General features: G+C 42.4%; 1 protein-coding gene across 1 annotated transcript in view; it reads right to left on the bottom strand.

The window, feature by feature from the left end:
- Positions 1 to 675: 675 nt before the first annotated feature.
- The window catches only part of LOC106570512 (collagen alpha-2(IX) chain), a 36,594-nt gene continuing 15,894 nt past the window's right edge, over positions 676 to 21,375 (bottom strand). The window contains exons 15-32 of the mRNA XM_014142930.2: positions 19,181 to 19,234; positions 19,038 to 19,091; positions 18,858 to 18,911; positions 18,189 to 18,242; positions 17,596 to 17,649; positions 16,431 to 16,475; positions 16,137 to 16,190; positions 12,090 to 12,143; positions 11,732 to 11,785; positions 11,506 to 11,577; positions 10,933 to 10,968; positions 10,738 to 10,782; positions 10,390 to 10,422; positions 9,810 to 9,956; positions 9,508 to 9,562; positions 9,212 to 9,400; positions 9,018 to 9,095; positions 676 to 2,389 (exon numbers count right to left, since the gene is read on the bottom strand). Coding sequence (XP_013998405.2) covers positions 2,184 to 2,389; positions 9,018 to 9,095; positions 9,212 to 9,400; positions 9,508 to 9,562; positions 9,810 to 9,956; positions 10,390 to 10,422; positions 10,738 to 10,782; positions 10,933 to 10,968; positions 11,506 to 11,577; positions 11,732 to 11,785; positions 12,090 to 12,143; positions 16,137 to 16,190; positions 16,431 to 16,475; positions 17,596 to 17,649; positions 18,189 to 18,242; positions 18,858 to 18,911; positions 19,038 to 19,091; positions 19,181 to 19,234 — 1,338 coding nt within the window. The 3' untranslated portion in view covers positions 676 to 2,183. The remainder of the gene's footprint in view (positions 2,390 to 9,017; positions 9,096 to 9,211; positions 9,401 to 9,507; positions 9,563 to 9,809; positions 9,957 to 10,389; positions 10,423 to 10,737; positions 10,783 to 10,932; positions 10,969 to 11,505; positions 11,578 to 11,731; positions 11,786 to 12,089; positions 12,144 to 16,136; positions 16,191 to 16,430; positions 16,476 to 17,595; positions 17,650 to 18,188; positions 18,243 to 18,857; positions 18,912 to 19,037; positions 19,092 to 19,180; positions 19,235 to 21,375) is intronic.

The raw sequence follows: 21,375 nt of genomic DNA, 5'->3' as shown, positions 1-21,375 counted from the left end.
ATAATGTGACTAGTTCACTGTGGTGTTGCCATACCATCAATGTGCACAGTGTCTTTCCTTGGAATGCCTTTCCTTGGTTCTCTGATTGAAAGGATACTAAGGATAAAACGTTAACTAGCACTTTATTTAAATGAGTCTGCTTTTCAAGTAAGCAGATTGCTAGAGCTGTTACTGTATAAACTCCAAGCCACCTGCAAGAGACTATTATGTTAATGAGTCCAAGTAGAATATCTTTCACAAAAGCTTGACTTCCGCAGCTTTGAGAGCGTGAGCTGGTCACAGTTGGATAGGGGTGGATAAACAGCAAAGGATAGAGCAGTCCAACTAAAGAATGCCATGGGACTAGAACTGGGCTGTGTTGGCCCACACTTAACATGTTATAGGCCTTATCCCAGAATACCTACCACTGGGATAATGTGGTGTGTGTCATTATCCTCTAGTCTAGGCAGACTACATGCAGCACCTCAACACTTCACTTTTTGCATTTTCTTGGAAAACAGTTGGCAGCCAACTTAGCAGCACTGACTGGACTGGAGTTTCACAGGAAGACAGAGAAAGTCTAGACTCTTCCTGTTAAACCATCTCTAAACCCACTGGAATAATGACCATGTCATTTTAGTACAATAATTGTTTCTATTCAAAGATCCAACGGTTCCCACATGGTAGGGAAGAACATTCAGGTTTTACAAAACGTAATTTTTTATTGTTTTGGAATTGGTTGACCTGAACAACCAGGGAAAAAAAGAAATTAAACGTCTTTACAGATGAATCATATAAAGAACAATAAATAGATAGTTTCTGTTAATGAAAATAATATGTCCTAGTTGTTAGAATGTTGACATTGATTGACTCTGTGGAAGTTAGTTGACAGTGGCATAGAAAGATTGATAACTGTAACTGATCTGTTTGGAAAAGCAGTCATTTGAACTTTTAAACTTTATTGCTGATTAGGTTCATTAATACAGGGGTTGTTTTGGTTGGATCATATTCTAACCCACCCTCTTTTTTCTCTACATAAAATCAACAAACATTTACAAAGATGTGCAGCACTGAATTATGGGAAATAGATGGGAGTGCCCATCAGGATGTGCTGTTGCCAGGCAACTAGAGGAAGAGATCAAGGCAAAATAAATCATTTTTTCTAAAATGAGGCGAAGGTAGAAAGTGGCGGCAATGTACATGTGAGATAGAAAAGGGGTTTCACTATTTCACTCAAGCATACAGGCGAGGAGTTTAGCAATACATCTTACAACGGTACAATATGGAGTGTGGATTTTGATCCTAATCTTTTATTGGTAGTTTTGTGTACACTTGTAAGCCACTTGTTGTTTGGTGGGGGGTGGAGGGGGTCATATGCTTGCCTTTTCTGCTTCAAAACATATTTCTAAATTAATATTTCAGGTATAAAACAATAGCATTTAAAGTGACCACTGTATATAAAATAAAAAAGCTCCAATCACTAGACACAAAGTCTATCTCTAGTCCCCCCAGTCCAGGGGCTACGGCTGCTGCTGATGACATTATCAATGACGTCACTGGATAGGATTCTGATGTCACTACGTCTCTCCCATGACGCGTTCAAGACAACTGGGAACCCCCAAAAAAATCATGACGTCAGTGATCTTCAGCTTGGAAAGTTGAAGCTCTAGAAAGAGGCCTGAGAATTCCGAGTTGGAATTCCGAGTTGGATGTCCGTTCAAAACTATTTTTTCCAGTCGGAGCTCGGTTTTTTTCTGAGTTCCCAGATGTCTTGAACGCACTGAAGTCGGAAGTCGGAGATTTCAGAGTTTTGAGCACCCAGTTGTTTTGAACGCGGCATCATTCTCTTTCCCTCTGTGGTGGGGGGTGGGGCAGTTGGACGTGACTGACATTGACATCAGCCAATCCAGAACCAGTGATTGTAAATTCAGAGGTGTATTATTGGCTGTGAGTGGCTGTCCTCATGGTGATTAGATGGGCATGGTGTATGTTGCAAACAGTCTCCAAACAGTTAAACTGAAGGTCGTCAGTTTAGGGGTCAGAGGGGCAATGTCAGTCACGATAGTATTGCCCCCACTCCTTGCTCTCGTTGGTATCCAATAAAGAAGAGTTCTCTCCCTCTCTCCTCTCTCCCTGCTTCTCTCTCTCTTCTGTCTCTCTCTTTCGCCCTGGTGTTGTGGGGCTCTTGATGGAGAGGTCTCAGGTTAGACTCCGGGGCCCTTGACCCTGGCGGAGTCCTGTAATCTGGGGGAGGTGTAGGCCGAGGCAGCTAGGCAGGCTGCAGCCTCACAGAACCCTGGAAGACCAGTGGGGCCCGCCTTACCAGGACGACCAGCCTCTCCTGCCGAGCCCTGGGGGCCTCGCTCACCAGGCTTACCATTTCGAGCCACGCCGTCAATACCAGGGGGACCTGAGGAGGAAGAGTTTTTAAAGTTTTAGTTTGACACTATGACTTGCTGAGGTAAGTTGATACACTTTTTATTGTAATATTTTTTGTAATTATTTTGTACAATAAACTAAAACATACATAGACAAAAACAATAGACAATTTAACATTTACATACATACATTTCCACAAACATAATATCACACTTGCTCAGACCCACATGTTCCCACCGTATCAACACCCATTGCTGTTCCTAATGCTTTATAAGACTCTGCCCCATATAACTTCAAATGGTATTAAATTGTTTCTGTCTGTAGCCAGATTTGTTTTCAATATTTAAATAATAAAGCATGCCATGTCATGAAATATGCAGATAGACGTATTAAAAGTAAACTTACATTGTAAAACTTCAGACTGCCAGCGCAGCTTTTTAACTCTGCCCAGAACTTTTGGACTTTATAGCACTCCCAGAAGGCATGAATTATTGAGTCATTGTTAGTTTTACACTAAAGACATGACTCTGCAGTTGTAGTGTAGAATTTGTTAATTTAGTTTTTTTGTATAATAAATTCTATACATTTATATTAGTTTATACTGGATTAAGAGTACAGTTTTGTTAACTGTAATTTTGTTCATTATGTTCCAACACTCCTTCCATCTTATGCCAATATCCATTATTAATTATTGGTTCCAATAGTTTATATTTATTTCTAACAGATTGTCATTGTGTTGTATATCTTACCTATCATATGAGCATCTGTTTCTGACTCAAACAGGATTTCCTCAACATTGCTCTGATGTCCAAAAGTGTTCAGGTCAATATTTTGTGATATAAAACTTTTAAGTTGCATTTTTTTTAATCTAACATTAATTTAAATAGGCAAGTCAGTTAAGAACAAATTCTTATTTTACAATGACGGCCTACCCCGGCCAAGCCCTCCTCTAACCCGGACAACTGTGCACCGCCCTATGGGACTCCTGATCACCGCCGGTTGTGCTACAGCCCGGGATCAAACCAAGGTCTGTAGTGACGCCTCTAGCACTGACATGCAGTGCCTTAGACCAATGCGCCACTTCGGAGCCCAATATAGTATTTGAAAATGTCTACATTAATCAGTCCAAAATAGTTTTTCATTCTGTCATTGAAATAATTGTATTTCCTATTACTCTGTCATTTACAGTTTCTATGCCTTTGGTTTTCCATGTGGGCCAATTTATCGGTGAAGCTATTGAACGATTGTTCCATAGAGGTGTGTTTTTAGGGAGATATGTTGGTTATTGTAGAATTCATTTCATTTTCTTTAATGCTGTTGCAGTGTTCTTAACTATGAAGTTGTTAATGTTTTTAGCTCCATCTGTCACGTCCTGACCATAGTAAGCTGTTCTTTTCTATGGTAGAGTAGGTCAGGGTGTGATGGGGGGTTTTCTAGTTTGTGTTTTTCTATGTTTAAAAAGATTCTAGGGATGAGCATACATATCTTCATTATGTACCCATTGTTCCAGTTTAGTGCATTTAACTAAATGTCGCAAGTAAAAGCCTTGGGTGGCGAGTTTATACAGTTCCATGTCTGGAAGGTTAACTTTCCTATTTATTCTACAAGTTTTATTTTCCCATATGAAGTCTGTTATGTTATGTCCGAGAATACTTTTTTAAAGAATGTCTTTAATGGGGTAATTGATATTACCAAAATAAAATATAAAAACTTTGGGACCCTTGCCATTCTAAATAGGTTTATTCTACCTATAAGATTAATGGGAGAATGTTCATATTCATTAGATGCGCTGTTTGAAAACCCTGTTTGATTAATATGTATCAAGTCTGGTAAGATTTTTGCCATTCTGTTGCTTTTGAGGTTTGTTATTATTTTATTGTCCCGCTTTATAAAATGTATGGGTCTGTAATCTGCAGGGGACTCTCCAGATTTTCCTCATTTTAATATGACTGAAATAACAGTTTGATACATGGAACTCGGAAGCATAGAATTGAATGACGTTTGGTATCATTGGAATAAATAGGGGCATTACTTTGTCCCAGAATATAAAATACAATTCTATATGAAAGCCCCATAAAGCATTCCCTGGTGCATTTCTCCGAGGGAATGTTTAAACAGTGTCTAATATTTATTTTTGTGTGATTTCAATTTATTCTTTATGCTATAGTATGCTTTATTTCAGTTTAACCTGTAGTTGTTGGCTCTTCAAAAGTAAAAGATTATATTCCTGCTTAAGTTCAGAAATGTAATTTTCTTCTTTACCTAGTACATTTTTTATTGGCTTTTTCTAAGATAGAAATGAAAATCGAAGAATAATTCATTACTAACTCAGATTGAATTTATGCATAGTATGAGATTATCGTTCCCCTAATGTACCCCATAAAGCATTCCAAATGATGTTGGGGGACGGCTTTTCTCTGTGCTGTATGTCTACAACTGTTATGGTAAAGTTTTTTTTTTACGTATGTAATACATTTCGGGACTTGAAGATGCGCTCTGTTCATTATCCATAATTATTCTCTGACTATAAGTGCATTTTCTGTTGGTGTAATTAAGCATGATACAGGAGAATGATCCGATATCACTATATCATGGATTTTATAACCCAGTATATTGTTGTGAGCATTTTTGGAATAAACTTTTATGAAGAGCTTTTTAAACTTTGAGAAGAAAAAGAGTAGTCTTTTTTGTAGTTGGGGATAATAATCTCCAGGTGCCTGTAAAATATTTGTAGTAATGAACACTCTTTGGAAGTTACTTGAATTTCCATGTGCTTTTTTGTTGCTATGCCTGTCTAACTGGCTGAATGCTTGATTCACGTCATCTGCTAAAATAATAGTTCCTGTCTGGGTTTGATACAGTGCATTCAGAAAGTATTCAGACCTCTTGGCTTTTTCCACATTTTGTTACATTACATCCTTATTCTAAAATGGATTAAATAATTTTTCCCTCATCAATCTACACACAATACCCCATAATGACAAAACAAAAACAGGTTTTCAGGAAATTTAGCAAAAAAACTTAACAAAAGCTGAAGTATAACATTTACATAAGTATTCGAACCCTTTACTCTGTAGTTTGTTGAAGCACCTTTGGCAGCAATTTCAGCCTTGAGGCTTCTTGGGTATGATGCTACAAGCTTGGCACAGCTGTATTTGGGGAGTTTCTCCCATTGTTCTCTGCAGATCCTCTCAAGGTCTGTCAGGTTGGATGGGGAGCGTCGCCGCACAGCTATTTTCAGGTCTCTCCAGAGATGTTCAACTGGGTTCAAGTCCGGGCTCTGGCTGGGCCATTCAAGGACATTCAGAGACTTGTCCCGAAGCCACTCCTGCGTTGTCTTGGCTCTGTGCTTACGGTTGTTGTCCTGTTGGAAGGTGAACCTTCACCCCAGTCTGAGCCCCTGAACGCTCTGGAGCAAGACCCTGCCGCTGAAATACATCCCCACAGCATGATGCTGCCACCACCATGCTTCACTGTAGGGATGGTGCCAGGTTTTCTCCAGACGTGACACTTGGCATTCAGGCCAAGGAGCTCAATATTGGTTTCATCAGACCAGAGAATCTTGTTTCTCATGGTCTGAGAGTCCTTTAGGTGTCCTTTGGCAAACTTCAAGCGGGCTGTCATGTGCCTTTTACTGAGGACTGGCTTCTGTCTGGCCACTCTACCATAAAGGCCTGATTGGTGGAGTGCTGCAGGGATGGTTGTCCTTCTGGAAGGTTCTCCCATCTCCACAGAGGAACTCTAGAGCTCTGTCAGAGTTACAATCGGGTTCTTGGTCACCTCCCTGACCAAGCCCCTTCTCCCCCGATTGCTCAGTTTGGCAAAGGCGGCCAGCTCTAGGAAGAATCTTGGGTGGTTCCAAACTTCTTCCATTTAAGAATGATGGATGCAACTGTGTTCTTGGGGAACTTCAATGTGGCAGACATTTTTTGGCGTTGTCATTATAGGGCATTGTGTGTAGATTGATGAAGAAAAAAGTAATTTAATCCATTTTAGAATAAGGCTGTAACGAAACAAAATGTGGAAAAAGTCCACGGCTCTGAATACTTTCCAAATGCACTGTAGCTTCAATTCTATCTAAAAACACTAGGTTTGCCACTGGGGGGGATATACAATGAAAGTTATGTGTATTTATCCCCATGTAAGGAACAATTCAAAGTTAGAAAACGTACCTCTTGGTCCGTGTGCTGGGATTAAAGTGTGTATTCTTGTTTATCAGGATGCCTACACTTCTGCTGCTACTACAGTAGGTGCAGCATAGACCTTTCCAAACCAGCTTCTCTTTAAATATTACATTTCTCCTTTTTTGAAGTGTAGAACTTGCAGGAAAAACACATCACCTGACAATCTCTTTAAATGTTCAAGAACCTGGTGCTTTTTTTACACATTCCATGTAATCATTTGGATTGTGTTAGCCTTGTATAGAATCAAAGTTAACCTTGTCTGTTCTGTCCTTCTTTGAAGAACCAGATAAAACCTTTTAGCAGACACGTCATATGAGGGCGGTTGACATCCGATGGATATGGAAAAGTCCTAGTGTGAATACAGTTATTGTATAGATTACATATATGAAACATGAGAACATGTAGGAACATTTAGGCTGAGCAAACATTTAACAGAGAACACACATGAAACATAAAGCAAGTACTTATTTGTACTTTGAGGCACTGTGCCTTTTTAGGGCTTTTAGCTCCTACTCTTCCCCTAATATACCACAAATCTGTGGATTATATCATAAATACATTGAAGAAAGACTGCCACTTAAATACTGTGGTCAGTTTGTAATACCTTGTGAATTAAATTAAGTATCGTGGCTGGTGGGGCTCTACTTGGGGTGAGTGGGTCCACCGAGAGACCGAAGTGAGATGAGTGGAGACACCACACATACTTCAGGGAAGTGTCTGATGCCTTGCCACCTCCCCCGTCCTGATCCATCGGACAGAGCCAATCTCCCACCAATAACCATCATTGGGTCTTAACCATAATGGCAAACAAGGAACAATAAAGACTTGACATCCTCTCCTAATTTGGCCAGAACTCTTATTCATTTTAGAGCATTTTACTGCCTCTGATCTGGCGGACTTACTAAACACAAATTATTTGTTTTAAAATGAAGTCTGAGTGTTGGAATGTGCCCCTGGCTATCCGTAATTAATAAAACACAAAACTGGTGTCATCTGGTTTGCTTAATATAAGGAATTTCAAATTATTTATACTTTTACTTATTTTAGCAATTACATTTACTTGTGATACTTAAGTATATTTAAAACCAAATACTTTTAGACGTTTACTCAAGTAGTATTTTACTGGGTGACTTTCACTTTTACTTGAGTCATTTTCTGTTAAGGTATCTTTACTTTTACTCAAGTATGACAATTGGGTATTTTTTCCACACCCACACACACATCCATAGAACAGTGATTGACATAAAGTACACGCTATATTTCCCCCTTTGTACTGTCTTTCAGTGTCCATGTAGCCCATTGGCATTGGCTACTTCTATCATTACTTCACAGAGAAGAACAGCTTCTTGGGGAAAGTAGAGTATAGATTGCATTGGGGGGAGAGGGAAAGAATATTGTCTCAATTTACGATAAGCTGGCCTTTGGCATCACTGTGATTATATATTTTTCCTGCTTTGTGCTCAGTGCAGGTCTCCTCCTTCAACTGGAAAGGTTTCTTGCAGCTTGTTTAGGGCTTCGTTGGCACTGATTCATTCCATCCTTTGCCATTTCTTCCATACCTGTTCCTGTATTCAATATTCTCATGTTGTTTCATCTCATTCTGTTTTCTTGCTGGTCCAATTCAACTTCTAGTTTTCAAATGACACATTTTGTTGTCTTGTTCATTCATGCGCAAACCTTGTATATGCATGTCTGACACAATAGCCTCTACCTTCTTTTCGAGCGAATCTACTTTTAAAAAAAAGTTTGTAGCAGTTTGTTTGTTTTGGTGAGCGTTGAGAGTATTTTAGCTTTGTTTTCCTGGAAATCCTTTAGGTGTTAATTACTCTTGTTTGCGTCTCCAAGTTGCTCCTGATCTTTTCCTCTGGGGGAAGCCATGGCTTGTTGGATTTGTGCAGCCAAGCCTCTTTACCAACTGATTGGTTCGCTGTCGTACATAACTGACTGCTCACTCTCTTACAGTTGCTGGGGATATATTGATTAAGCAATTTTAAGAGGCTTAATTTAAGCTTTGTTGTCTGGTTTCTACATACTGTATAACCACAGTTTCTACATACTGTATAACCACAGTTTCTACATACTGTATAACCACAGTCTCTACATACTGTATAACCATAGTCTCTACATACTGTATAACCATAGTGTCTAAATACTGTATAACCACAGTTTCTACATACTGTATAACCACAGTTTCTACATATTGTATAACCACAGTTTTGTCGGTACGAAATAGAGCTACTCACATCCCATGCGTCTTATCGGTACGCGCATGCACCTCCTGCACACCTTTACAGCAACTGGATAGGTGTGTACAGGACAGTCACTGCTGAGTGTGTGTGTGTGTGTGTGTGTGTGTGTGTGTGTGTGTGTGTGTGTGTGTGTGTGTGTGTGTGTGTGTGTGTGTGTGTGTGTGTGTGTGTGTGTGTGTGTGTGTGTGTGTGTGTGTGTGTGTGTGTGGTGCTCCTGGGGTCTCACCTGGTATTCCCGGGGGTCCTGGTTGGCCAGCATGTGGTTTACCAGGATCTCCTCTGTCTCCCTTCGCTCCTCTCTTTCCTGAAAGAGAGAAAGATGGAGGGATGGAGAGGGGCCAGTGGTATTAATCTGTTATATTACTCTTTGAGTGATCAGTGTCTCTTTTTATCTGGAAAGTCACCAATTTCAGTTTCTACCTTTCAGTCCGGTGTTGCCGATCTGTCCGGAGGCTCCAAACATGCCAGGGATGCCGCGGGCGCCAGTGAGGCCGTGTGGGCCCTGAGCACCGGGAGCTCCTGGGGGTCCGGGAGGACCAGGGGGACCCATGACACCGGCTCCACCCAGTACGGCACGCTTAGCGCTCACCGCTACAGCCGCCAGACGCTCTGGAGGAGGAGGATAGAGGATGTATATTAGCTATAGTACGTATACAGTCAATGTTTTACCTGGATACAGTAGACTCAAGTAGATTTATAATGTTGTGATCTCTTACCTTGCAGCATCTTCAGAACCACCTCAATGATGTGCTGGTCTGATGCATCCCGTCCCTGTAGAGGAGCAAGGAGAGGGAGAGAGAGGGAAAGATGGATGATATGATAGTAGATGTAAGATGGAGGAAAGGAATATAGAGGAGAGGAAGGAAAAAACCAACCAATCATCAAGCAATCAGTCAGTCAGTCAGTCAGTCAGTCAGTCAGTCAGTCAGTCAGTCAGTCACTAGCATTCTCTATTGAGTGTAACCACACCACTATCTCACTAATCTGTGTTGTTATGTCAAAGCTGGTTAGGACTCACTGCTGCCCCCACAATGCCTGGCATGCCTGGTACTCCTCTCTCCCCATTGAGGCCGCGAGGCCCGGGCAGTCCTCCTGGTCCCTGGTCTCCTGGTTTGCCTGAGTCTCCTGTGAGGCCATTGAACCCTGTCTCTCCCCTCACTCCTTGCTGTGGAGGAAAGAGTGGCAGATGAGACCCAAAATGACAACACTGTTTGATAGATTAGCATGAACTAGCTTCAACTAGCTTCAACTAACTTAGAGTTGGTTCAACTAAATTCTACTAGTTTCAAATAGCTTAGACTAGCTTCAACTATCTTCTACTAGCATTGACTAGCTTCAAATAGCATTAACTAGCTTCGACTAGTTTCAACTAGCTTTAACTAGCTTCAACTAGCATTGACTATCTTCAACAGGCTTCCACTAGCTTTGAATAGATTCAGCTAGTTTCAAGTTGCTTATATTAGTTTTGATTAGCTTCAACCAGCTTTGATTCGTTTTGACTATCTTCGACTAGCTTTGACTAGCTTCAGCTAGCTTCGACTAGCTTCCATCTACTATGAATTAAGTGTGATTGGGAGTAACCCCAGTGATGTACTTACCTGTCCTTTGGGTCCAGGCTCACCACCCAAACCCTGCCGGAGGAGGACAGACAGACAGACAGACAGACAGACAGACAGACAGACAGACAGACAGACAGACAGACAGACAGACAGACAGACAGACAGACAGACAGACAGACAGACAGACAGACAGACAGACAGACAGACAGACAGACAGACAGACAGACAGACAGAAAGGTCAGTCCAATCCAGTCTGAAATCCTAACTGTGTAATACAGTTAGGAAGGTAGAAATTTCCCCTTAGACTCAATCTTTCCTCTTCCAGAATATGGCATCCCCCTTTATGATGCCTTTTCTCCCTCGTCCCATCCTGATAAAGCCACTCACCTTCTCTCCTTTCTCCCCAGCCAAGCCTTCTACACCAGGATCACCCTGAAAGAGGAGAGAGTGAGAGAGAAAAAATTATTGATCATCGGCTATTACAAAGATTGCCTATTCCAATTGCATCATACAGGAGTCATTATGGATACTTCATTATGCGGCTATGGCATTGGTTTAAATCACAGGCTTACTGCTACTCACAAAGTCTCCCTTCGCCCCAACTTTTCCTTGGAATCCCTGTGTAAAGAAAAATTAGTCACACAGTAAATACAGTCAAATACATAATACATTATAATAAAGAGCAAGGTCAATATATTGATCCAGCTAAGGACTGCAGGAGACACAGCACACAGTAAGAAATATGTAGTTTCATCTAAAGACATGGGAGATGCCGACTCTAGTACTATCATTTATATTGCTAAGGCTCTGTGTGGGACAACGGCAGCATCTTTATGAGGCTGGAGGATTTGTGGGTCAGCACTGCCACCAACAGGCAATTTGGGTAACTGCATGATCACATGTGTATGATATCGACAGGAATGCATCCTCATTGTGGCTTCGACGTTCATCATTAAAACGAACACACACATGCACTCGCACGGACACACACAAACAATATGTCTCGATACAGACACATCCGTAAACTTACAGATGCAAGAGCACACACATATATTTTACACACAGGTACACACAAAGATTAAGAGTATTTTTCACAGACACACACGCGCGCGCACACGCGCACACACACACACACACACACACACACACACACACCTTGTCTCCCTTGGTTCCTGAGATGCCTTGAGCCCCTGGGACGCCCATAGGCCCTCTCATACCCTTGTTGCCCTGCAGACACACAACAACACTTAGATTATTGTCCTGGCTAGATGTGTGTTTACTTGTTATTTTAAAAGTGATCTCCTGTCAGGAACCGAAGTTAGAGAACCACAGATTTAGCCAAAAGTACATGTTTCTGCTGAGATGTGCAGAAGTAACTTACAGCCTTGCCGACAATACCCTGTGGCCCTACAGCTCCCCTCTGGCCTCTGTCACCCTGAGGGAGAGAGAACGAGAGAGACAGAGAGAGAGAGAGAGAGAGAGAGAGAGAGAGAGAGAGAGAGAGAGAGAGAGAGTGGGGGAGAGAGGGGGAGAGAGAGGGGGAGAGAGAGAGAGAGGGAGACAGAGACGGAGAGACAGAGAGACAGAGAGACAGAGAGACAGAGAGGGGGAGTGAGAATGTGAGGATGTGTAACTCTGAATGAACTTTTATTTAGAAATGTAATGTTTTTGATGGATTCAAAAACTCCATAGCACTTGTTATAGTGATGATGACTTGTTATAGTGATGGGAGAAGATACCTTAGGTCCAGGAACGCCCTCCATACCAGCTTCACCAGGAAGACCAGGCTCACCCTGAGAGAGAAAGAGAGAGAGACCCCAATAACTACCGTGGGATATGCGTCAACAGCAACCTTGGGAAAATCTTCTGCATTATTATTAACAGCAGACTTGTACATTTCATCAGTGAAAACAATGTACTGAGCAAATGCCAAATTGGCTTTTTACCAAATTATCGTATGACAGATCACATATGCACCCTGCACACCCTAACTGACAAACAAACAAACCAAAACAAAGTCTTCTCATGCTTTGTTGACTTCAAAAAAGCCTTTGACTCAATTTTGCATGTGGGTCTGCAATACAAATTGATGGAAAGTGGTGTTGGGGGAAAAACAAACAACATAAAATCCATGTACACAAACAAGTCCGCGGTTAAAATTGGCAAAAAAACACACACATTTCTTTCCACAAGGCCGTGGGGTGAGACAGGGATGCAGCTTAAGCCCCACACTCTTCAACACATATATCAACGAATTGGCGCGGGCACCAGAATAGTCTGCAGCACCCAGCCTCACCCTACTAGAATCTGAAGTCAAATGTCTACTGTTTGCTGATGATCTGGCGCTTCTGTCACCAACCAAGGAGGGCCTACAGCAGCACCTAGATCTTCTGCACAGATTCTGCCAGACCTGGGCCCTGACAGTAAATCTCAGTATGACCAAAATAATGGTGTTACAAAAAAGGTCCAGTCGCCAGGACCACAAATACAAATTCCATCTAGACACCATTGCCCTAGAGCACACAAAAAAACTATACATACCTTGGCCTAAACATCAGCGCCACAGGTAACTTCCACAAAGCTGTGAACGATCTGAGACACAAGGCATGAAGGGCCTTCTATGCCATCAAAAGGAACAGAAAATTTGACATACCAATTAGGATCGGGCTAAAAATACTTGAATTAGTCATAGAACCCATTGCCCTTTATGGTTGTGACATCTGGGGTCCGCTCAACAACAAAGAATTCACAAAATGGACAAACATCAAATTGAGACTCTGCATGTAGATTCTGCAAACACATCCTCTGTGTACAACGTAAAGCACCAAATAATGCATGCAGAGCAGAATTAGGTCGATACCCGCTAATTATCAAAATCCAGAAAATAGACGTTAAATTCTACAACTACCTAAAAGGAAGCGATTCCCAAACCTTCCACAACAAAGCCATCACCTACAGAGAGATGAACATGGAGAAGAGTCCCTTAAGCAAGCTGGTCCTAGGGCTCTGTTCACAAACACAAACACACCCCACAGAGCCCCAGGACAGCAACACAATTAGACCCAACCAAATCATGAGAAACAAAAAGATAATTACTTGACACATTGGAAATAATTCCCCCAAAAAACAGATCAAGTTAGAATGCTATTTTACCCTAAACAGAGAGAACACAGTGGCAGAATACCTGACCACAGTGACTGACCCTAACTTACGGAAATCTTTGACTATGTACAGACTCAGTGAGCATAGCCTTGCTATTGAGAAAGGCCGCAGGGGGCAGACCTGGCTTTCAAGAGAAGACAGGCTATGTGCACACTGCCCACAAAATGAGGTGGAAACTGAGCTGCACCTCCTAACCTCCTGCCAAATGTATGACCATATTAGAGACACATATTTCCCTCAGATTACACAGATCCACAAAGCAACACATCTGCCACACTGATCCTCAACACTGGAGCTCCCCAGCAGTGCGTGCTCAGTCCTTTCCTGTACTCCCTGTTCACCAACAACTGCATGGCCAGGCACGACTCCATCATTAAGTTTGCAGATGACACAACAGTGGTAGGCCTGATCACCGACAACAACGAGACAGCCTATAGGGAGGAGGTCAGAGACCTGGCTGGGTGGTGCTAGAATAACAACCTATCCCACAACGTAACCAAGATGAGATTGAAGTCCACAATCATAACCAAGGAGATGATTGTGGACTACAGGAAAAGGAGGACCAAGCACGCCCCCATTCTCATCGACGGGGCTGTAGTGGAGCAGGTTGAGAGCTTCAAGTTCCTTGGTGTCCACATCAACAACAAACTAGAACGCTCCAAACACACCAAGACAGTCGTGAAGAGCCTATTCCCCCTCAGGTCCTGAGATCCTCAAACGTTCTACAGCTGCAACATCGAGATCATCCTGACCGGTTGCATCACTGCCTGGTACGGCAATTGCTCGGCCTCTGACCGCAAGGCACTACAGAGGTGATAAAGGAATTTATATGTTTAAAGTAATGACTAAAGAATTCCACCCTGAAACATATTTAATGGTGTGAAATGTATTAGAATAATAAGACTATAATCCATTAATGTTTGTTTGGGACAAGTTAAGAGGGAGAAGTGTATGGTTGAGAAAACAGAGGACAACTGAACTACACATGACCTGGTTATAACTCTGAAAAAGTTGACAACAGGAAAGAGGGCCCTTCCAAGGCCTCTCTAATCTAGGGAGGAGAGAAACGGCGAGAAACTGCCAAGGCTGGTAGAAAAGTGATAAAACTGTGTGTGTGTGTGTGTGTGTGTGTGTGTGTGTGTGTGTGTGTGTGTGTGTGTGTGTGTGTGTGTGTGTGTGTGTGTGTGTGTGTGTGTGTGTGTTAGGTGGGGGTGGGAGTTATAAAATGACTGTGTTTGCATTTTTGACTTCAGAACGTTCTCTGAATATAGAACGAACCTATTGCAGACTGGGGGCTTTGTCTAATTCTTCATTAACCAGGGTCTTACAAACTTCTGGGAATTGGTCAAAGCTATAGTGATAGTTGAGTTCAACCATTGGGATAAAAATTCTCATGACAAGAGGGTTAGGGTTAGGGTTAGGGTTAAGGTTAGGGTTAGGGTTACTGGGTCACTGGTGCTAAGCTTCCTGCCATCCAGGACCTCTACCCCAGGCGGTGTCAGAGGAAGGCCCTAAAAATTGTCAAAGACCCCAGCCACCCCAGTCATAGACTGTTCTCTCCTCTACCACATGGCAAGCAGTACCAGAGTGCCAAGTCTAGGACAAAAAGGCTTCTCAACAGTTTTAACCCCCAAGCCATAAGACTCCTGAACAAGTTATCAAATGGCTACCCGGACTATTTGCGTTGTGTGCCTCCCCAATCCCTCTTTTCACGCTGCTACTACTCTCTGTTTATCATGTATGCTTAGCCACTTTAACTATAGATTCATGTACATACTACCTCAATTGGGCCGACCAACCAGTGCTCCCGCACATTGGCTAACCGGGCTATCTGCATTGTGTCCCGCCACCCACCACCCGCCAACCCCTCTTTTACACTACTGCTACTCTCTGTTCATCATATATGCATAGTCACTTTAACCATACCTACATGTACATACTACCTCAATCAGCCTGACTAACCGCTGTCTGTATGTAGCCTCGCTACTTTTATAGCCTCGCTACTGTATATAGCCTGTCTTTTTACTGTTGTTTTATTTCTTTACTTACCTATTGTTCACCTAATACCTTTTTGCACTATTGGTTAGAGCCTGTAAGTAAGCATTTCACACTGTATTCGGCGCATGTGACAAATAAACTTTTATTTGATTTGAATTAGAAAACAAATGCAATTTTTAAACTCCCATATCTACTGGGTGAAATACCACAGTGCGCCATCACAGCAGCAAGATTTGTGACCTGTTGCCACAAGAAAAGGTCAACCAGTGAAGAACAAACACCATTTTCAATACAACCCATATTTATTCTTATTTATTTTCTCTTTTGTACTTTAACCATTTGCACATCATTACAACACTGTATATATACATAATATGACGTTTGAAATGACTTTATTCTTTTGGAACTTCTGTGAGTCTAAAGTTAACCATTCATTTTTCTTGTTTATTTCACTTGTGTTTATTATCTACTTCAGTTGCTTTGGCAATGTTAACATATGTTTCCCATGCCAATAAATCCCCTTGAATTAAATTGAATTGAGAGAGAGGTTAACAACAGTCACAATAACAATCTGTAGTCTGGTGTGTGGGAAACAAACATACACTACATATGGGCAGGTGGCCTACCTGAGGTCCTGGGGCACCAGACATTCCAACATGACCTCTGGGACCAGGCTCTCCCTGAAAGTAAGTCAATTAAGAACAAATTCTTATTTACAATGATGGCCTAGGAACAGTGGGTTAACTGCCTTGTTCAGGGGCAGAACAATAGATGTTTACCTTGTGTCCAACGCTCTAACCACTAGGCTACCTGCCGTTATCAGTTGAGGGAGTAGCTTCCTTTGTCTTAGTTTGTGTTTTAGTTTGTATTGTTCTGAAGCAGTAGGACAAAGAAACAGGGGGAGACGGTCACAGCCTTACCTTGCCTCCAGGTCCACCCTTGGTTCCGGGGCTGCCAGGCAAACCCTATGAGAGAGACAAGGCCAAAGAGTAGGTCAAAGGTCAAATAAAGGACTTCTAAGTGACCCCTTATTCTATGTTTCTACTTTACACGTGACTGTCTTAAAGGTTTTCATGTACATGTAGCTAGCTGTGTAGTGAGGATACAGCCTCGTTATCTCACTAATCTGCATTCACAGGGAGCACCTGGTCTGCCTGGAGACAATGGACAATGTGGTACAAAGGTAAGAGTCACTGCTGTGTGTGTGTGTGCGTGTGTGCGTGCGTGCGTGCGTGCGTGCGTGTGTGCGTGTGTGTGTGCGTGTGCGTGTGCGTGTGTGCGTGCGTGTGTGCGTGTGTGTGCGTGCGTGTGCGTGTGTGTTGCTAAGTAGGTGATAAACTAAGTGCCAGTGTTAAAAGTGTGGCTGTATTAATGTCACAATTTGATCGTGTGTATTATTGAAATCCCACTCTCATTACCTTTCTCTCTCTCTCTCTCTCTCTCACACAGACACACACACACACACACACACACACCACACAGACACACCACACACCACACACACACCACACAGACACACACACCACATAGACACACACGCACACACACGTGTTATGAGGAATTGCCCACTGGTGGAGAGAAGCAACAATTTCAAGGTGGTTTAAATTCCAAAATGGCTTGAGTCTAAGGGTCAAGCTGGACACTTGCCCAGAAAACACACACACACACACACACACACACACACACACACACACACACACACACACACACACACACACACACACACACACACACACACGTAATTCACAGCAAAACGTTGTTCTTTCTGTTTTTTGGAGTTCTGTGTAGGTGGGGGGTGATTTATGGGGGTGAGAAGACTCACCCTTTGCGTGTTCTGGGTGACAATAAGGGTTTAGAGCTTGTTTACATGGACTACCTGAGGTTAATCTCTCTCTCTCTCTCTTTCTCTCTCTCTCTCTCTCTCTCACATAATCATAAATAATGATGGGATAATTGTAGTGGATATTAGATGGTGGTCTCTCTCTCTCTTTCTCTCACAATCACACAGCAATGTATGCACACTCACACACGCACACACACGCGTGCGTACACACACAAACAGTTGATACTAAATGTGTTACTAACTGCTGTTCCCTGGTGACCGGGACCACCAGGCCTCCCAGCCTGCCCTGGGGCACCCTGCAGAAAAAGGAAGAAGAAGAGATTTATCATTATCATCACTATCATCAACACCACCATAATCACAATCAACATCATCCTCATCATCATCATCACTATTATCAACATCATCATCACTATCACCACTATCATCATCATCATCATCATCATCATCATCATCATCACTATCACCACTATCATCATCACTATCATCATTATCATCAACACCACCATCATCACTTTTATCATCATCATCATCATCATCATCATCACTATTATCAACATCATCATCATCAACATCATTATCATCATCATCACTATCATTATCATCAACATTATCATCGGCATCATTATCATCAACATCATTATCATCATCACTTTCATCATTATCATCCACACCACTATCATCATCAACAGTATCATCATCACTATCATCACTATGATAAACAGCATTATCATCATCATCATCCTCACTATCATCATCCCCATCACCATCATCCCCATTAATCCAGGTAGGATTCAGGGACAGGTGCATAGATTAAATATACGCCAGGCCTTACCTTGATTCCAGGGATGCCAGGAGTGCCATCCTTTCCGTCGATACCAGGCAGACCCTGAAACACCAGACATGAGTTAACATGATACTGTATGACTAACCATATCTCCAACACTGTTATTACTACACAGTAGAGATGTGTGTAGTAACAGAAGATACCAGACCATAGTGTGAACAGTAGACTGTGTTATATTGTAGTAATAGCAGATACCAGACCATAGTGTGAACAGTAGACTGTGTTATATTGTAGTAATAGCAGATACCAGACCATAGTGTGAACAGTAGACTGTGTTATATTGTAGTAATAGCAGATACCAGACCATAGTGTGAACAGTAGACTGTGTTATATTGTAGTAATAGCAGATACCAGACCATAGTGTGAACAGTAGACTGTTTATATCGTAGTAATAGCAGATACCAGACCATAGTGTGAACAGTAGACTGTGTTATATTGTAGTAATAGCAGATACCAGACCATAGTGTGAACAGTAGACTGTGTTATATTGTAGTAATAGCAGATACCAGACCATAGTGTGAACAGTAGACTGTGTTATATTGTAGTAATAGCAGATACCAGACCATAGTGTGAACAGTAAACTGTTTATATCGTAGTAATAGAAGTTAACAGACCATAGTGTGATTATAGAAGTGTGAAGTTAGTTTGTTCACTCACGTTCTCTCCCTTCTTGCCAACAGCGCCTTGTGGGCCCTTGATACCTCGACCACCCTGTAAGAAACATCATTATCTTCATCATCGTCATCATCAACAACACCTCTATCACAATCATCATCATCCGTGTGATTAAGTTAGACACTGAGGAGAAGATGGATAGCTGTTAGGTAAAATACTCACTAAATCTCCTTTCTCCCCAGCCTCTCCAGGTGGTCCCTGAGGTCCCTCCTCACCCTACAGAGGAGAGACAAACACTTCTGATCAGATTGATCAATTAGACCCATCAACTCACAATGGCAAATATCAGTCTCCTGGATACTTACTGGGGGTCCGGGTTGGCCAACTGGTCCATTGATGCCCTTGTAACCACGAGGGCCCTGCGAGAGACAGGAAATGAGAATTAGTCACTTCCTGCTCATTAGCATTTCAGGAAGTAGATGAAAGGCAATTAATGGTAATAAATGGCTAGTCACTTGTGTGTGTCTACTCTTACAAGAAACTAAGTTACAATACAGCCTACATAGTTCCACAGGGTTTGGTAGACTGTGTCTGAAGGTAGACTGTGTCTGAAGGTAGTCTGTGTTCTGAAGGTAGTCTGTGTTCTGAAGGTAGTCTGTGTCTGAAGGTAGTCTGTGTTCTGAAGGTAGTCTGTGTTCTGTAGGTAGACTGTGTTCTGAAGGTAGTCTGTGTTCTGAAGGTAGTCTGTGTCTGAAGGTAGACTGTGTCTGAAGGTAGACTGTGTCTGAAGGTAGACTGTGTCTGAAGGTAGACTGTGTTCTGAAGGTAGTCTGTGTTCTGAAGGTAGTCTGTGTCTGAAGGTAGACTGTGTCTGAAGGTAGACTGTGTCTGAAGGTAGACTGTGTCTGAAGGTAGTCTGTGTCTGAAGGTAGACTGTCTGTGTCTGAAGGTAGACTGTGTCTGAAGGTAGACTGTGTCTGAAGGTAGTCTGTGCTCTGAAGGTAGACTGTGTCTGAAGGTAGACTGTGTTCTGAAGGTAGTCTGTGTTCTGAAGGTAGTCTGTGTCTGAAGGTAGACTGTGTCTGAAGGTAGACTGTGTCTGAAGGTAGTCTGTCTCTGAAGGTAGTCTGTGTCTGAAGGTAGACTGTGTCTGAAGGTAGACTGTCTGTGAAGGTAGACTGTGTCTGAAGGTAGACTGTGTCTGAAGGTAGTCTGTGTTCTGAAGGTAGTCTGTGTTCTGAAGGTAGACTGTGTTCTGAAGGTAGACTATGTCTGAAGGTAGTCTGTGTCTGAAGGTAGACTGTGTCTGAAGGTAGACTGTGTTCTGAAGGTAGTCTGTCTTTGAAGGTAGAGTGTGTCTGAAGGTAGTCTGTCTCTGAAGGTAGTCTGTGTTCTGAAGGTAGACTGTGTCTGAAGGTAGTCTGTGTTCTGAAGGTAGACTGTGTCTGAAGGTAGTCTGTGTTCTGAAGGTAGTCTGTGTTCTGAAGGTAGTCTGTGTCTGAAGGTAGTCTGTGTTCTGAAGGTAGTCTGTGTTCTGTAGGTAGACTGTGTTCTGAAGGTAGTCTGTGTTCTGAAGGTAGTCTGTGTCTGAAGGTAGACTGTGTCTGAAGGTAGACTGTGTCTGAAGGTAGACTGTGTCTGAAGGTAGACTGTGTTCTGAAGGTAGTCTGTGTTCTGAAGGTAGACTGTGTCTGAAGGTAGACTGTCTCTGAAGGTAGACTGTGTCTGAAGGTAGACTGTGTCTGAAGGTAGTCTGTGTTCTGAAGGTAGTCTGTGTTCTGAAGGTAGACTGTGTTCTGAAGGTAGACTATGTCTGAAGGTAGTCTGTGTCTGAAGGTAGACTGTGTCTGAAGGTAGACTGTGTTCTGAAGGTAGTCTGTCTTTGAAGGTAGAGTGTGTCTGAAGGTAGTCTGTCTCTGAAGGTAGTCTGTGTTCTGAAGGTAGACTGTGTCTGAAGGTAGTCTGTGTTCTGAAGGTAGACTGTGTCTGAAGGTAGTCTGTGTTCTGAAGGTAGTCTGTGTTCTGAAGGTAGTCTGTGTTTTGAAGGTAGTCTGTGTCTGAAGGTAGTCTGTGTTCTGAAAGTAGACTGTGTTCTGAAGGTAGACTGTGTCTGAAGGTAGTCTGTGTTCTGAAGGTAGACTGTGTTCTGAAGGTGGTCTGTGTTCTGAAGGTAGTCTGTGTTCTGAAGGTGGTCTGTGTTCTGAAGGTAGTCTGTGTTCTGAAGGTAGACTGTGTTCTGAAGGTAGACTGTGTTCTGAAGGTAGTCTGTCTCTGAAGGTAGTCTGTGTTCTGAAGGTAGACTGTGTTCTGAAGGTAGACTGAAGGTAGTCTGTGTTCTGAAGGTAGTCTGTCTCTGAAGGTAGTCTGTGTTCTGAAGGTAGACTGTGTCTGAAGGTAATCTGTGTTCTGAAGGTAGTCTGTCTCTGAAGGTAGTCTGTCTCTGAAGGTAGTCTATGTCTGTATTTCAGAAGGAGATTGCGGTACTTTAAAAGTGTAACACGTCTTCACAAGTTGTTGTTCTTTGATTTATTATCATTTCCTTCAGTGTCTATGGGGCATG

The sequence above is a fragment of the Salmo salar genome, chromosome ssa14 (assembly GCF_905237065.1).
Source record: "Salmo salar chromosome ssa14, Ssal_v3.1, whole genome shotgun sequence".
Taxonomy (NCBI): domain Eukaryota; kingdom Metazoa; phylum Chordata; class Actinopteri; order Salmoniformes; family Salmonidae; genus Salmo; species Salmo salar.
The sequence above is the reverse complement of the archived record's forward strand: the minus strand, read 5'-3'. Positions and strand labels throughout refer to the sequence as shown.